Below are 18,528 nucleotides of genomic sequence, written 5' to 3' on the forward strand. Positions count from 1 at the left end.
AGGAATGAGATGAGAAAAAAATGCCTTCACTCAAGAGGATGGAATTCTCTATCCTGGAAATGTGTGGAGGCTCAGTTATTGTGTTCATTCAAAATAGATTTCTGTACATTGGGGGAATCAAAGGGTATAGGAAATGCTGGAAAATGGCATCGCAGAGCAGATTAGTCATGATCTAGCTGGTGTGGAGCAGGCTCAAAGGGCCAGCTGGCCTACTCCTGCTCCTTTCTCTAATGTTCCTATTAATCTGGAAGGAATGCTGTGGTGCCAACAGAGCAATGCCTCAAGAAGGCAGCATCCATCACTAAGGACCCTCACCATCCAGGACATGCCCTCTTCTCGTCACTACCATCAGGGAGGAGGTACAGGAGCCTGAAGACCCACACTCAACGATTCACAAACAGCTTCTTCCCCTCCACAATCAGATTTCTGAACGGTCCATGAACCCATGAACACTACCTTGTTATTCCTTTCCTTGCACTATTTTGTAATTTATAGTAATTTTATGTCTTTGCACTGTACTGCTGCCGCAAAACAAAACTTTTCACATGATAGAAGTTAGTGATGATAAACCTGATTCTGAGTGTGATCTGGTACTAGAAAAGAGAGGTGTACAAACAAATCAGTTTAGAAACCAGGAATATCAAAGCCATTTTATTTTGCACTCCAGGTGTGCACAATTGTAAATTAATGAAAGCACTGAAAGTCTGTTTAATTTTTAAACCGCAAGCACCCATTCAACGTGGCAATTCTCATTCAAATTAAACCATTGTGGCGACTCACCGTCTAGTCGGGCGAACCGGCTCGGCAGTCGGGTCGCGCGGCGTCGGAGCGACGAGGCCCAAGATGGCGGCGGGCCTCGTCTTTCCGAGCGACGGGGAGAACCCGTGCGCGGGAAAGTCCTGATGACGTAGGACTTGCGTCATTGCCGGTTTTTTTGGGCGGGAGTTTTTCTCCCTTAAAGGGCCCGCACAAGGCGGGAAAATAAACCAGTTCTGTTTGGCAATCCTCCGAGTAGAGTCTTGTTTTATTCCGCGGTAGCAACCGCTACACCATCTTATTAAAATAATTAGCAATGTACTGTACCATTTCAAAGTCTTACAAAACATTACGATATTAAACATAATTTTTGTCCTTTTCACAAGGGCACTTTCAGTTTTCAGATACAATATTTTAAATTTCAGAATTACATAAAAAGGAAAACCACATTTTTGCTCACATAGCTCTGCATCACAACTAGACGACAACATTTGAGAGAAAAGCACTGAGCTCTCCAGGTGGCATTATATTACAGGTCTGAGAATCGTTGCATACCTGAGGAAGAATGAATATACCTACTGTGGATGGTGTGCACAGGTTTCGCTAGATTGAGATCTGGATTGAGGGAATTACTCTATAAGTAGAGATAGAGAAAAATGGGCATATACTCTGGAGTTCAGAAGAATCAGAGGCGATCTTACCGAAAAATTAAAGATACAGGGTGGGACTGACGGGATATATGCTGAGAAATTAGCTAAAGACCCTAGAAGTAGGTAACGTAGAAGAAAATTTTTTTCCTCAGAAGACTGTAAATCTTTGGAATTCTCAACTACAGAAAGCTGATGGCTGCTTAACTATTGAAAATACAGAAATCAATAGATTGTTAGACATTTAGGGGATCAAAAGATATGGAGATCAGGCAGGAATGTGGACATAGTAGAAGATCAGCCAAGGTCTTGCATGGCACAATAGACTCATTGGGTCATATGGTCTACTTCTGTTTCTATGTGCATTAATAATGAAACGCAAAAAAAAACTGTAGGAAATCGAAAACAAAAGCTGAAATTGCTGGAAACAGTCAGGAGTTCAGGCTCATTCTGATGAAAAGACATTGACCTGAAACATTAACTCAGTTTCTCTCTCTCCACAGATGTTGTGTGACCACTACGTGGTTCCAGAATTTTCTGTTTTCATGTGACTGACTTCTGATTGGCTGAGTGGAGAAAATGCATCACAGGAATGGATGTGTCAGGTGACAAACGTTAGTATGGATTGTATATTGGACATCATTTGGTAGAAACTCTGGGAATATGTCCAACAGTATAGCCTAATTTACAATAAAGACAAGTTCTTTTGCATGACTAACAAACATTTCTTTATTCCTGATTGAGGTAGCATAAAGCATTTGAGTGGCAAAGTTGGTGATGAGCACAAATCCACGCAGACTGTTAAATGCAATTTTCTTAGTTAACATGGAGAGTGACAAATCATTCACCAAAATTTTAAAAATATGTAATCAGTGACACCATCCAAAACAATTTAGAAAGTGTCCAAGATATCAGTCAAAACGCTGTGGAATTTAGCATCACCTACTTGTACAATGACCTTATGAAAATTTCTTCATAAATCGGAGTTTTAAGTAAGAAATCGTAAATAAAATTATCATCATCGATGCCATTGCCAGGTGGTTCTGCCACAAGCCCCATTCACTTGCTTCAATTCCTTGTCTCTCAAGATATTGCTCTCCAGTACATCTAAAATACAAGGCATTTTTATTCATAACAAATGCATTTTTTTCAGTACATAGATTGTGGTTAACTGGGGGGAAGAAAACAGCGTGTGTTTCCCAGCAGTCACCACCATTGCAAACAACAACTTCAATTTCATTGCACCCTTATTTCAGGAAAACCTTTTTGTGTGGGGGAAGAGGGAGGGGTCTAACAAAATGTGACATTGAGTTACAAAAGAAGAAATTGAGGTGAGTGATTAAATACCTAGTTGATATAGCAGAGCCTTAAGGGAAGATAAAGGCTGAGGTTGAGGGAAGGAACTTTGGAGTTTAGGGTTTTGAGAACCGACCTTCAATGGTGGAGCAATGGAAACTGCAGATGTGCAAGAATTCAGGATTGGAACAGTGCAGAGATCACAAAGGGTTGTAGGACTGAAGAGGTTACAGGCACAAGAGAAGGAAAAATCATGAAGGGATTTGAAACCAGAACAATGAGTAGAGGTGCTGCAGATCTGGTGGCAATGTTGACAAGTGAACCTTGCTTGGTGTGAGTTGAATTAAAGCAGGACAGCGCTAGAACAATTGAGTCTAAAAACAGCAAAGGCATAGTTGAAAACTTCTTTAAATAAGGTGAACGTCTGTAAATTTCCAGCAGTACCCCCCACCCCCTAAATGCAAGGTACAGAATGATTAAATCTCTAGAATTTAAAAGTCTGAGTAAGAAATAAATCATTTTGAAGATGTTATTCCTACATGTTTGGGTACTTCAAACTAACTTTTCAGATGTTTATGCACGCCCAATGTAATAAAAGGTTCTTAACACTGATAAAGTTGACATTATTCTGTTGCTGCTTGTGGGGGAGTTCAAAAATCAAGGGCCATGCTTATAAAGACAGCTTTCTTGAAGCGCAGACACTGTTGTAACATAAGAATATTATTAATGACTACAGCTGGGAACTCAGGAAAATTTATCCAGAGAGTGGGAACAATGTGTTAGTGTAACATAAGAACGGTATAGACACATTTTAGAAAAGAAACATCAACATTAGGGAGAAAGGTGAAGAATATGTTCAGAGTTAAATAAAACGAGGTGGGAGGTGGCCTGTGTGGGATATAAATGAAATATAGTTCCACTCCCCTTGTCCTTCCTCATGTAACTGCAATTTCACCTTTTCCAGTATTTATTAAAATCCTTTCTTTGGATTACTCTGAATTGGCTTCCACTGCTTTCCAGGTAATCACAACTCAATTATAAATGTCTGGTCTCTGTTGCCAGTTACATTAATCATTTCCTCTGGTTACTCATCATTCTAAAATTGGAAAAAGTCTTTCTCCTTTATTTTACCATCAATACCTCTTACAATTTTAGATGTGTCCAGTAACTCCCTCTATCACTATGGTCTAAGAGAGCTAACAAGTAACTCAATTTCTCGAGTTTCTCCAATTCGTTCAACATAAATAAGTTGTCCTCACAGAAACTACAAGACTTCCAAGTATGTCTGTTAGTTGGTATTCAAACAGTTTCTGAAGACAAAATTCTACCTCCCATCCCCTCCCCACTACCCGTCACACCTCCCTGAATCACACAAAATGGGTTACAATGTAAATTGGGAATACAGCAAACTCCTACAGAAGGTGGCCAAACACTCGCGTGTGCTGGCGTCTTAAAAAAAATATTAGTCCTGTATCCCTTATTTTTGTTCTTAGCCCCAAGAGTTCCACATCCGTAAGCGCCTTTTCAATATCCTTCTAAACTTATTTATGAAATCAACTTCCACCACATTGTGGAGCATTCAATCTGACAACTTTCCAAGTGTAAATACAATCCCCTCATGCTCACTCTCACTGACTCGCACACCACCTTGTTTCTTCTCAGACTTTCTCCCCGTCTCTCACTACCTCCACACTTACCCCTTCTCTTAAATGAACTCATCTGTGAACTGCTCAAATGGAAGAGATGCCATGGGTTTGTAGGTAAAGATGTAAATTGGTTTATTATTGTCACATGTACCGAGGTACAGTGAAAAGCTTGTCTTGCATACTGTTCACACAGATCATTTCATTGCAACAGTGCATTTAGGTAGTGCAAGGTAAAATAACAGAATGCAGAATAAAGTGTTACAGTGACAGAGAAAGTGCAGCGCTGGCGGACAGTAAGGTGCAGGACCATAACGAGGTAGATTCTGAGGTCAAGAGTCCACTTTATCATACCAGAGAACTGTTCAATAAGTCAGATGTGTTAGAAAGTGATAACATACAACAGATCTTTGGGAAATGAAACTGGTATTTACAATTTATTGTTCTTTCAGTTTTGTTTTGTTTGTACTTACATTACATCAGGAATTGCACCTCCAATGTTTGCATTTGGAGCAGATACCAATTCAGAATTATTACAGAAGGTCAGACCAACAAATTCATTCACCTCCAGGGCCTGTGCAAAACCAAAGTAATGCATATGGTAACTAACCCAATACCAAGTGCACCGAAGGCAAAAGAGGCTGCACCAGTCCACTTAATCTGATGTCTAGAATGCCTCAGCAAAATATCTCATGGACGATTATTGTGCTTATTATTTATGGCCACATCATCAAATCATTGAATTACACCATTCAGAAGGAAGATATATGGCCCATCATGTCTACATAATATTACCGGTAGAACGCTCCATTCATCCCACTACAGCCACTCTTCCCCCACAGCCCTGAAAATATTTTCCATTTAAATATTTATCCAGCTGACTTTTGAGAGTTATTTTTGGACATGCTTTTGTGCAGTGTACTGCAAGTTGTTACTACACACAGGAATAGGAGGAGTCCATTAGCCCTTTAAGTCTCATTATGCCATTAGAGTCATAGAATATAGCACAGAGACAGGCCCTTTGGCCCAACTCGTCCATGCCAACTGAGGTGCCCAGCTAAGCTAGTCCTATTTGCTTGTGTTTGGCCTGTATCCCTCTAAACTTTGCTATCCATAAATTAAGCAGAATTAGGCCATTCAGCCCATCGAGTCTGCTCTGCCATTCAATCATGGCTGATTTTTTCAACCCCATTTTCCCACCTTCTCCCTGTAAACCTTATCCCTCTTACCAATCAAGATCCTACCAATCTCTGCCTTAAATACAACCAATAACTTGGCCTCCGCACCCCTCTGTGGCAACAAATTCCACAGATTCACCACCCTCTGGCTGAAGAAATTCCTCATCTCACTTTTAAAGGGACGTCCCTTTATTCTGAGGCTGTGCCCTTGGCTCCTAGACTCTCCTACTGATGGAAACATCCTCTCCACGTCCACTCTATCCAGGACTTTCAGTATCCGGTAGGTTTCAGTGAGATCTCCCCCCCCCCCCCCCCCCACCCCATCCTTCTGAACTCCATCGAGTTAAAGCCCAGAGACATCAAATGCTCCTCATATGTCAAGCCTTTCATTCCTGGGATCATTCTTGTGAACCTCCTCTGGATCCCATCCGTATACTTATCAAATGTCTTTAAAATGCAATTATACCCACCTCAACTACTATCTCTGACAGCTCATTCCATGTACACAGCACCCTCTGCATGAAGAAATTGCCCCTCAGGTCCCTTTTAAATCTTTCCCCTTTCACCGGAGAGGTTTTTCCCTCAACACTCTTTAAAGGCCTGGGTTTAATATTTTGGCTCTGTCCCCCTGATCCTCAACTCCCCACCAGCAGATATAGATTCATCCTTTAGCTTAACAGTTCTACCTAATATTTTGAAAACTTAGGTCAATTCTTCAAAATTCTAGGTAACATTATTCAAACCTCTTTTTTTAATTTAAGTCCAGAAGTCCAGATATCATTCTGGAAAACCTACACTGCATTGCCTGCAGGCTAGCATATCCTTCCAAAAGGACTGCTTACACAGCTCCAGGTACAGTCTAACCAAGGCTTCAACTGCAGCAACTTCTGTTTTTCTTGCCATTTTTGCGATTTCAATTTTTCACTATTCAAGAAGTAATCTGATTTATCTTGAGGATACTGGATTTTTCGAATCCATAGAGAATGACTTCCTATTTACCAAAGTTAGCAGATTCAATAACAACTTTTTAAAAAAATGGATTGAAAACACTTACAGTGGGGATAGGGTTTGGGGAGGAAGAGCTTGGTGATGGGACCAGTAGGAAAGATCTTTCAGGTACATTAGACTACTTGGTACTTACTGTGAGGCCATAACGAGGGATACTTAAATACTGCAGCCAAGCCAGCCAATTTATAACACTTGGCAGGTTTACTAGGAGGCCAGAGAATAGCTGGAAACAAATACAAAGTGTTAGCAGCCCAAGGTTATAACAATATCATCTCTCACTGCATGCTGTTGTAAATTTCCCTCCACCACCATTTCACCAAGGCTGCCATGTGCACCACCTACAAAATGCATTGCAATTCCTTGCTTTGGCTACTCTGACAGCACCTCCCAAACTCTCAACTTCTACAAGCAAGAAGGAAAAGGGTTGCAGTGCACTGGAACAAGGCCCTCTGCAGATTTCCCTCCAAGTCACACACTATCCCTACTTCAAAATATATTGCCGGTGCTTCATTGAGTTTAAATCCCGGAACGCCCTTCCCAATGGGAATATGGGAGCACCTTCACCAAAAGGGCAGCGGCAATTCAAGAAGCCATTTCATAACACTTTCTAAGGGGCAATAAATTATGGCCTTGCCCACAATGCCAAAACTAATTAAAAAAGCTACTGTGCAATATGAATATTGCATCAATGACTATTTTTCAGGACTTAAGATTCATGTCTGCTCCACTTTAGACCAATTTCACCATTGTTTATACACTAGTGAAAACAATGGAGACACCAGAGACTGCTGAAGCTGGAATCTGGAGCGACAATGTGCTGGGGGAGCTCAGCAGGTCGAGCAGCATCTGTGGGAGGAAAGGAATTGTCAACGTTTCCAGTCAAAACCCTGCATCAGTCCTGAAATGTCCACAATTCCTTCCCTACCCACATCCTCCCGTAAAGATGCTGCTCGATCTTTGAGTTCCTCCAGCAGATTGTTTGTTACTAGTGAGAATAAATTGTACTTGTACATTGGTGAGGATGTGAAAAACCATATAATTGTAGTAACTGAATACATTTTTTCCTAATCAGAGCCGACAGCTATAGAATAAATGTCTATTGTTCCCTGATTTTTTTTTCCAGTTTTTCTCTTTACTGATATTTATAACTGTATATTCCTCATTTAAGTGGATTCTTAATGCCCTACAACAAGTGTATTCTTTAGGTCTTTTATTATGAAGATAGATGCAAACTATTTGATTAAAACATCACCCATTTCCTTGTTTGTTGTTGTTATTTCTCCCACCAAAGCAGCAGATATTTCTTTATTTCTACAAAATTAGTCTAAAGTGGAGCAGACATGAATCTTAAGTCCTGAAAAATAGTCATTGATGCAATATTCATATTGCACAGTAGCTTTTTTAATTAGTTTTGGAACGCTTCCCAGGATTAATAATTACTGTTATTTTTTTTATCATTTTCTAATCACATTTTAGGGCATACTTGTTTTCACTCTTGGATGACAGCATTGCGGGTAAGGCCATAATTTATTGCCCCTTAGAAAGTGCTATGAAACGGCTTCTTGGATTGCCGCTGCCCTCACTTCTACATATTTTGTAGGTATTAAGGAGCCTTTGAGGAGGGAAGAGAAGTAATTCAAGAACTCATGCAAAGGCAAGGCTAGCAGTGGTAGTGAAATAGATGAAAATACAGGATGCACAAGAGGTCAGGACTAGTTGTTGAACAGGTTTTACGATGGAAGGAGCTCACAAAGGCAGGGAAGGTAAGTAAGGCAAAAGAGGAACAGTAAGCAATCAGGTAAATGTGACTTACGATCATGATAACAAATAGTATACTAATAATGAGATTTGCAACACCAATGATATTCTGTCCAGTTGCAACAGCCAATCCCATTGATGTGGCTGTGATGGACACCTGGATTAATGTCAGCATAGTGATGAAAAAGGCACCAGCATCCAACTTCAAGCCTGAAAAATCAAACAAAATTTGAATTTTTAAAGTGACAATCAATTAAATATCAACTCAATTAAAATATTTTTCTTTGCTCTGTTCCTTGTATCAGAAAGTACATCCTAACACCCTGCAAAATGCTGCAGATGGTACTGCTTAACATTTAAACATATACATGTCAGATTTTGGGGTTGATGCATTCGATGTGAACCATTTTTAAAAGAAAAAAAAAGGTCTTATAAATAAGGCACACTAACATGTTACCCTGAATGTTAAGTTCTATGTATTACTTTTACATTTTCATGACCAAATTTATTCCTAAGAATTTCTTTATTGTTTAAGGTTTGGATTTCAGACCCAATTCACATTCGTACTTTTTTTAAAAACCAAAATAAACTTTATTCATAATAAAAGACAAACTATATACAATAGTAAAACAGTGCAAACCTTTACATTCGTGTACAGGTCAATCATTAGTGTTACGTTTTATAAAACCACAGCATCGATGCCCCTCATGTGGCTCCCTGGGGTGATACCCCAAACTCATATTTACAATCTTTAAGGGGCTTCCTCGCCTGACCCTGCCCCTCCCTCTCCAGAGCCAGAAGAACCCTAAACTGTAGTCCTTCCCCACCAAGCCCTTGCATTGGCTGCACCCAGCTTCAGTGTGTCCCTCAGCACGTACTCCTGCAGCCTGGAATGTGCCAGCCGGCAGCATTCCCCTACGGACATCTCACAGTGCTGGGAGACCAACAAGTTTCAGGCAGACCAAAGGGCGTCTTTCACCGAGTTGATGACCTTCCAGCAGCAGTTGATGTCCGTCCGTGTGTGTGTCCCCGGGAACAGCCCGTAGATCAGAGAATCCTCTGTTACGCAGCTGCTGGGGATGAAACGTGACAAGGACCCCTGCATCTTTCGCCACACCCTCCTCGCAAACAGGTCATATTTTTGCATAGCTTCTGCTCAAGAAAACTTGATTACCACTAGTGGCACTATGCAGAAGGTCAAAATACAGCCATACCAGTTCCTATTACAGTAAATATGAATCTAAATTATCTTTTTGTACTTCACATAATTTACTTTAATTAATGAAAGCGATGGAGGGGCTCTAATCTTGAACAACCCACTGACTGCCCTATTGACAGAGAAATGTTTTCCACTGCTCATGCTTACTTTTTGTGATGGCTATGTTAATGTTAGGGACACTGGAACAGCAGTAGGTCATTCATCCCCTCAGATACAAGAGCACAAGATACAGGAGGTGAATTAGGGCAATCGGCCCATGGAGTCTGTTCCACCATTCGATCATGGCTTCTTTTGTTTCAACCCCTTTCTCCGGTCTTCTCCCTGTAACCCTGAACAATCAAGAACCTATCAATCTCTGCCTTAAATACACCCAATGACTTGGCCGCTACAGCCCTCTGTGGCAATGAATTCCATAGATTCACCACCTTCTGGCTGAACAAATTCCTCCTCATCTCAGTTTTAAAGGGACGTCCCTTCATTCTGAGGCTGTGCCCTCGGATTTTTGACTCTCTTACTAATGGAAGCACCACATATATTGCCATTCCAAAAATTTGTGGCTGACTCCATGTACCTCTTGGTTCTGTAATATCCTTGCCACTGAACTAGATTTCCACCATCCTGTACAAGTGTGACATCACCCCTAAACTGTCTAGTTCTGGACTCTCATCTTAAAACCCTTCAAGTTAGATCACCTCTCAAATCTCTACCACTGTGACGTATAGTGTAATATCTATCAGTGCTATTTTCACTTCATGCTCTTCAAAGGATTATGGCTCTGGAAACTCAAGAATGAAAATGATGGAATTTGCTGCTTACCTATCATGAAGTAGATTACGATTGTAAATATCATGGATGGTATTGCCCTCATGGGTATCAGATCAACAAATAACTTTGCAAGGAAGTAGGATATTATCATGTAGTATCCACTGATATACTCATGGCTGTGATTAAAGATAACATTTGTATTATCAAATTACTGATATTGGAGATAGATAAATATCATATTTACCACATACTTGTGTTAAATAACATATGCTGATTGCTCTGTTAAATATCTGCATATGTATCAATTTTGTACTGCAGAGAACCTTCACCCATTGATTGCCTCAATTTTAGATTTGTGCACAGCTTTGAAGTGATCAGTAGGTTGTGTTGCCACTCAGATAGGCTGTTCCCTCTATTGGATCACTGGATGCCAACCTTCAAATCTGGTTTCCACAACATGAGAACAGGAAGTCCATGAAGGTTGTTAATGCACACAGGACTCCTGCATTACATCTTCCTGCAAATGACTCTAGTCAGAAAAAGGATTAGATGGAGAATAACAAGTTTTCTAGCAGCTGAAGTGTTGATCAAGATCCAACAAGTGGTCAGGATTTGCAATCCACTGCCTGTTAATGGTAACTTTTCAAAATGAAATTAATAAAGCTTGCAGCAATACGGTGAAAGAGAACTATATTGCTCTGTGAAACACAATGGCCTTCTGTACTCTACTCTTCAATCATTCACCATGTACGGGTGAGGGTGTTTGGCTCACAGGTGTTAGGTCGAAGCAGACAAAGGAAAATAGGGGCAGAAGGAGACAGGTGGGGGTAGGGGTGGGGGTGGAGACGGGTGGGGGTAGGGGAAGGCAGGTGGGGGTAGGGGTGGGTGGTGGAGACGGGTGGGGGTAGGGGAAGGCGGGTGGGGGTAGGGGTGGGTGGTGGAGACGGGTGGGGGTGGGGGAAGGCGGGTGGGGGTAGGGGTGGGTGGTGGAGACGGGTGGGGGTAGGGGAAGGCGGGTGGGGGTAGGGGTGGGGGGTGGAGACGGGTGGGGGTAGGGGAAGGCAGGTGGGGGTAGGGGTGGGGGTGGAGACACGTGGGGGGAGGGGAAGGCAGGTGGGGGTAGAGACGGGTGGGGGTAGGGGAAGGCAGGTGGGGGTGGGGGTGGAGACGGGTGGGGGTGGGGGAAGGCGGGTGGGGGTAGGGGTGGGGGGTGGAGACGGGTGGGGGTAGGGGAAGGCAGGTGGGGGTAGGGGTGGGTGGTGGAGACACGTGGGGGGAGGGGAAGGCAGGTGGGGGTAGGGGTGGGGGTGGAGACGGGTGGGGGAGGGGAAGGCGGGTGGGGGGAGGGGTGGGTGGTGGAGACACGTGGGGGGAGGGGAAGGCGGGTGGGGGTAGGGGTGGGTGGTGGAGACACGTGGGGGGTAGGGGAAGGCAGGTGGGTGGGGGTAGGGGAAGGCAGGTGGGGGGAGGGGTAGGGGTGGGTGGGGGGAGAGCTGCTGGAGGGTGCTAAGCGGGAACACAAAGGATACCAGTGCTGGAATCTGATAAGGAAGGAAGGTGATAATGGGAGCCACTGGGGAGAGATGAAGGGGCTGTTGGAACCAAATGATGGGATGATATGGTGGGTGGTGGGTGGTGGAACCAGGATGGGGAGTGGGGACAAAAATGGATGATAGGGGAGGCTGGAGAGGGGTATCAGAAAGGGAACAAAAATGGCTGGACCAGGAGAGAGGGGAACACACATGGTGAGGGTTACCTGACATTGGAAAATTCAATGTTCACACCATTTGGTTGTACACCACCCAGGGCAGTATGAGGCGTTCCTCTAGTTCGTGTTGGGCCTCTCCTCTGCCTTTCATTCCAACCCCCCACCGCACCCCATGTGCTTCCGCCCATCACCCACCTGCCTCTTGAGACACAAGAGACTGCAGATGCTGGAGTCTGGAGCAACAAACAATCTTCTGGAGGAACTCAGCGGGTCGAGCAACATCCGTGGGGGAAAGGAACCGTCGACATTTCAGGTTGAGACCCTGAAAATGGAGCGAGTAGAGAGGGAAGACAGCACAGAGAGAGGGGAAGCAGCGAGACAGGAGCCCAAAGTGATGATCAGAAATTTTTCAGAATGCATTAAAGGCTCTGAAAAGGAAAGAGGAACAGAATAAGAGAGAAGGCCAGTGAGAAAACAAAAACAGATTTTAAGATTGTGGGTCTGAAGAAAATTATATTGGGGAATCAAATGGGAGAGAAACAAATATCCAGTGTTTGTGCTCATAGAAGAACACAAGAAGAATCTCCTGGAAGCAGTGAAGACCTACAGGTCGAGAGTAAATGAGGAGCTCGAAGAATTAGCATCAGTAAAAATCTAATGTTGGAGAAATTAATGGGGACTGAAAGATGATAAACAGCCAGAACCTGACGACCTGCATCCTAGGGTTTTGATGAGATGGCCGTGTACAAGGGAGAAGATCCTCAACACATCAATTCTAAGGGAAATGTACGGAGTGTCATCAACCACTATATATGGCCAACTCGCAAAAGCCTTTAACTCAATCAATCAACAGGGACAATGGAGCATCTCCTCAAACTTGGCTGTATGTAAAAATAAATCAATTCAATTTTACATCTGCTACAAAATAGCACGAAAGCCTAATCTTAACCAACAGGTCCACAAAAGGTCACTCTAACTTGTATGTTAAATCTGTCCCTCTTTCCAAAGACGCAGCCTGACCCACCATGTCTTTGCAGAATTGGGTTTTATTTCAGATTTCCAGTATCTTCAGTCTCCTGGTGGAACGGAGCTCTTATGCAGGACCAATGGCAAACTGTTCAACCTTTCTCAAATATAGCATGTCCTGTCCTCAAAGAGTATCAGGAAAACATCTATAAGCCATTAACACCATAGACCTGTTGCATGACATTATGTCCATGCTGGCTCTACCAGAGCAAATTACTAGTTCCACCCTTCTTCTCCGAGCCTTGCAAAATTTTCCACACCATCAGCCAACTGCCTCTTGAAGGCCACAGTCAAACCTGCCTCCACCATATCTTCAGGCAATGCATTCCAGACTCCAAACACATAGTGTGGAGAAGAATTTTTTCTCATGTCCCCTTTAGTTTACACCTGTGGGTGTCAACTGCTTACCAATGGGAGAAATCTCCCACTATCCATTTTCACCAGACCCTTCATTTTATATACTTCATCCTTCTTGAACAAAAAGAGATCCAACCCCACTAATCCATCCCTGTAGCTGTAGCCCCTCATCCCAGAAGCCCTCTCTAACACCTTCACATCCTTCCTGTAATGAAGTGACCAGAATTAAACACAATACCCCAATTAAGGACAGACTAATGTTTTGAAAAACATTCAGCATGATTTCCCTGCTTTTATGATTAAGGCCAGAATTGTGTATGCCTTATTAATTGCTTTCTCAACCTGCTCTACCACTTTCACTGACGTGTACATCCACACGCGCAGGTCCCTCTGTGCATGAAACCCTTTTGGAACAGTATTCTATATAGCCCTTCTCCTCAATCTTTCTACCAGAATGCATCACCTCACATATCGTTGCATTAAACGTCACCTGTTTATTCTGCTAGCCTGCTTCTATTCTTTATCACTATTCTCTCTGCACTTCACAATACTGCCAAGAATTGTGGCTCTTACCTCCAAGTCTAGGTCAGTAATACCAATGTGGAATGATCTGTCTGGATGGCATGCAAAATAAAGCTTTTCACTGTATTTTGTTACATGAGACAATAAACAATTACCAATTACCCTAACATGAATCAAAAATGCAGCACTGACCATTGGGCACAACTCACCCTCCTCCAGTCTAACAACCACTCAGCATGACTCTCTTACTTGAGAAACAAAGGACCGCAGATGCTGGAATCCAGATGAAAAACACGATGATGCTGGAGGAACTCAGCAGGCCAGGCAGCATCCGTGGAGAAAAGCAGGCGGTCAATGTTTTGGGTCAGGATCAGTCCACACTTCTCGCTGCCTCGGTAAAGCAGCCAGCATAATCAAAGACCTCACCCACTCCGGACATCCTCTCTTTTCCCTCCTCCCATCAGGCAGAAGATACACGTACCACCAGCTCAAGGACAGCTTCTATCCTGCTGTTATAAGACTTTTGAACAGACCTCTTTCATGATAAAGGTGAACTCTTGATCTCTCAATCTACCTCATCATGGCCCTTGCACCTTATTGTCTGCCTGCACTGCACTTTCTCTGTAACTGTAACACTATATTCTGCATTCTGTTATTGTTTTTCCTTTTGTACTACTTTGATGTACTTACGTTTGGAATGATCTAAAACTTTAAAAACTTTTTTTTTAAAAAACTTTATTAATATAGCACGGTAACAGGCCCTTCCAGCCCAACGAGCCCGTGCTGCCCAATTACACCCATGTTAACCTACTAACCCGCACGTCTTTGGAATGTGGGAGGAAACCGGAGCACCCGGAGGAAACCCACGCAGACACGGGGAGAACATAAAAAACTCCTTACAGACAGCGGCCGGAATTGAACCCCTACTGCTGGCACTGTAACAGCATTACGCTAACTGCAATGCCACTGTGCCACCTATCCGGATGGCAGGTAAACAAAACTTTTCACTGCATCTTGGTACATGTGACAATAAGAAACCAAAAAGAATTACCAATTACCCTAACAATTCCATCCCCTCTCGCCTTCATCAATCCATTTTCCTCCAGGCGACTAATAATTCTGCTCCAGATTAACGTTTCTAAAAGTTTTCTCATCGGGTAGAAGATACAAAAGCCTGAAAGTACGTACCACCAGGCTCAAGGACAGGTTCTATCCCACTGTTATAAATCTATTGAATGGTCCCCTAGTAAGATAAGATGGACTCTTGACCTCACAATCTACCTCGTCATGACCTTGCCCCTTATTGTCTGCCTGCACTGCAACTTCTCTGTAACTGTGACACTTTATTCTGCATTCTGTTATTGTTTTCCCTTGTACTACCTCAATGCACTGATGTGATGAAACGATCTGAATGGATGGCATGCAAAACAAAGTTTTTCACCGTACCTCAGTACATGTGATAATAATAAACCAATTTACCTTAAACTGGCTGGCCTGAAGTTGTTTGCTTTACCTCACTCCCTTTATTGAACAAGGGAGTAACTTCACCACTCTCCAGATATCTGGCACCATCCCCATAATGGAAAGAGCATTGAAAAATTATTGTCACTGCCCCCACGATTTTCTCTTGCATTTCCCCCAGAGTCCTGGGTTGCATCCACCCAGCCAACCTTTCAGATACCTCCAGGCAATCAATTTCACCGCTCATTTCTGTTGCTGAAACTTTCCAATCACTGAATGCTTACTGTCTACAAATAGTTTTCTATCACAGTTTTAAATTATAGAGAAACTAAATTGTTTGACATAAATGCAAAGGTAAAATTAAAAGCACTTACATGAAAATCTTCTTTTCTATGACAAATAATTCAATTACAGAGATGCTGGTAAAACACTGGTTAGTGGTCAGGAAGAACATTGCACCTACTCTGAAAGAAAACAGATATTATCAGATGATTTTACACCACATTTGGCCAATAAGCATCAACAAAAACTTCTATTTATATCGCGCCTTCAACACATTTAACATAGTAAAACGTTTCCAAGATGCTTCACAGAAATATCGTCAGACAAAATTTGACACAGAGCCACAGGTGGTGGTGTTGGGAATGACTGAGCAAAGAGGAAGGTTCGAGGAAGCATCTTAGAGGAGAGGGGAGGGGAAACAAACAGCAGGGGATTTCATGATCCCAGCAGCTAAAACCATACTAACCAATAGGAAATATGAAGGCACAAGGTTTAGCTTTGTGTGGTCTTATCCCTTCCTTTCTAGGCTTTGGAGAAAGGAAGGGGAAAGACTACACAAAGATTCAAAGACAAAGATGAGATTCTAAAATCAAAGTATTGCCTGACCAGGAAGCAATGAAGGTCAGCCAAGGTCAACCAAGGGCGACAGATAAATTAAGACTTGTGAGCTCTTATTTACAGACGACGCAACTCAGGAACCCAGCAAGCAGATCAAGAGGACTGTTGGGCCTACTCCAGGATTCATTTTGTTAAACAAACTGAACCCTCCTTACCTCTGTGGAATTTGTTAGAAAATCATGTGGATTAAAATCTGGTTAGAAGAGAGGTAAAAGGTCAGCAGTGAGGAAGGAGAGGACATCATGAAGTGTCGGATGACTAATGAAATACTTGTGGAAGTACAGTCACCCTTCTAAAATGTAGAAATGCATCAACAATGTAATAAACATTTAATAAATGTTGACCAATACATCAGGATAACGCCCCTTTGAATTAGTGTCGTAGAGTCCTAAGCACAGAAACAGGCCCTTTGGCCCATCATGTCTGTGCCAACCTTTTGTCCATGTACACCAATCCCATTTGCCTGCATTAGGACCATATCCTTCCACGCCTTGCCTATTTAAGTGTCTATCTAAATGTTTCTTAAACATAGTAATTTTACTTGCCCATCACCCCTCTGGCAGTGTGTTCCAGATATCAGCTACACATGGAAAACTTACCCCTCAGATCCCTTTAAGACTCCGTCCTCTCACTTCAAACCTGTGCCCTCTTGTTTTTGATACCCCACCCATGGGAAAAAGATTTTGACCATCTACGTCTTGTAATCGTATACTTCTGTCAGGTCATCCCGCAGCCTCCTTCACTCTAGGGAAAACAAACCTAGCCCATCCAATCTCTCCCCAACAACCAAAGTTCCCCAATCCACGCAACATCCTGAAGAATCCCCTCTACACCCTCTTCAGCTCCATCACATCCTAGTGTGGCAACCAGAACTGCACACAAGTGCAGCCTAACCAGTGTTCTGTAAAGCTGCAACATAACTCTTATGTTCCAAGCCCTGACCTATGAAGGCAGACATGCCATACGCCACCTTCACCACCTTATCAACCTGCGTTGCCACTTTCAGGGAACTGAACTGGAAGAAATGCGACTGGATTGCGGCTTCAGCTGGAAAGACTGTTTGCATCCTGGATGGTGGGAAGGGAAGAGGTGAAAGAGCAGACAGACGCTGCATCTCCTGCAGTTGTGTGGGAAGGTACAAATGAGGAGGACAGTGGTTGTAAGAGGTGGAAGAGCAAAGAGTTGTGTTGGTAACAAGCCCCTTTGCAAGGATGAAATGGGAGTGATGGGAAAGCTGTGTCCATGGAAGGAGGCAGGAATTGCAGAGGATGATTTGGAGGTCGGGAAATTCACTTGCTCTTCTTCCAGTGCTGTGCACTGCATTTGGTCCTCACAATATGGTGCCCTCTACATCAGAGAAACCAAATACAGATTGGGCGACTGCTCCAGACTGCTGTTGTTCCAATTCTCCATCCCACTCTGACAGCCTTGGCCTCTTACAGTATTCCTGTGAAGCCCAAAATAAACTCAAGGAACAGCACTTCATCTTCCATCCAGGCACATTGCATTTAGAAGTTATAGAGTAATACAGCACAGAAACAGGCCCTTCGGCCCAACTCGTCCATGCTGACCATGGTGCCCACCGAGCTAGTCCCATTTGCTGAAGTAGTTTGCACCTCAACCACGATCCTGGTACTGCATTTGGTCTCAGCACTCTAAAGGCCTACCTTTTGATCCTATCATCCCTTGTTGTAGTTGCACAATTAAAATAGCTTACATTTATACAGTGTTTGCAACATATTATACATTTCACATTGGTTTAATTCAACAAAATCCACTGGTTCAACCTACCATGAACCATATTCCGTATGCTTATGCATTTTCATCAGATAAACCAGTGTCAAACAAAAAAAGGCCCTATTTTAAAACACTTTCTTTGTGTTATTTCCTCACATCATGCAGTATCCAAGTGAACATGTAGAATTGAGAGAGACCGGACAGTTTGGGTTTACTTTCCTTGGAGTTTAGAAGACTGAGAGGTACTTGTTAGGATTCAACATTGAAGTCAAAAGTTTCACATACCAGCCTCTCCTGTGTGTGTCAGAACTGGCCAGATCTGTTGCAAGGTCTATAACATGAACTCAGTTTCTCCACTGATGCTCCCTGACTGCTGAGTACTTCCAGCTTTCCCTTTTACTTCAGATCTCCAACAACCACTGTGCTGGGCATCTCACAGTTCTAGCATTGTTTTTATCTCCCATGTGCCCTCATCTATCCCCCTCTATCTGCACTTCTCCAGATGCCAGTTATGATTAACAAGCACTCATCACCCTCTCTTGGACAG

General features: G+C 42.9%; 1 protein-coding gene across 8 annotated transcripts in view; it reads right to left on the reverse strand.

Annotated features, from left to right (window-relative positions):
* Positions 1 to 635: 635 nt before the first annotated feature.
* LOC127567399 (broad substrate specificity ATP-binding cassette transporter ABCG2-like) overlaps positions 636 to 18,528 on the reverse strand; it is a 65,490-nt gene continuing 47,597 nt past the window's right edge. For all 8 annotated transcript variants that reach the window (XM_052010265.1, XM_052010268.1, XM_052010272.1 and 5 more), the window contains 6 exons: positions 15,719 to 15,808; positions 10,322 to 10,446; positions 8,342 to 8,496; positions 6,662 to 6,751; positions 4,816 to 4,916; positions 636 to 2,510 (listed from right to left, as the gene is read on the reverse strand). In XM_052010265.1, coding sequence (XP_051866225.1) covers positions 2,363 to 2,510; positions 4,816 to 4,916; positions 6,662 to 6,751; positions 8,342 to 8,496; positions 10,322 to 10,446; positions 15,719 to 15,808 — 709 coding nt within the window. In that variant the 3' untranslated portion in view covers positions 636 to 2,362. The remainder of the gene's footprint in view (positions 2,511 to 4,815; positions 4,917 to 6,661; positions 6,752 to 8,341; positions 8,497 to 10,321; positions 10,447 to 15,718; positions 15,809 to 18,528) is intronic.

The sequence above is a fragment of the Pristis pectinata genome, chromosome 2, assembly GCF_009764475.1.
Source record: "Pristis pectinata isolate sPriPec2 chromosome 2, sPriPec2.1.pri, whole genome shotgun sequence".
Taxonomy (NCBI): domain Eukaryota; kingdom Metazoa; phylum Chordata; class Chondrichthyes; order Rhinopristiformes; family Pristidae; genus Pristis; species Pristis pectinata.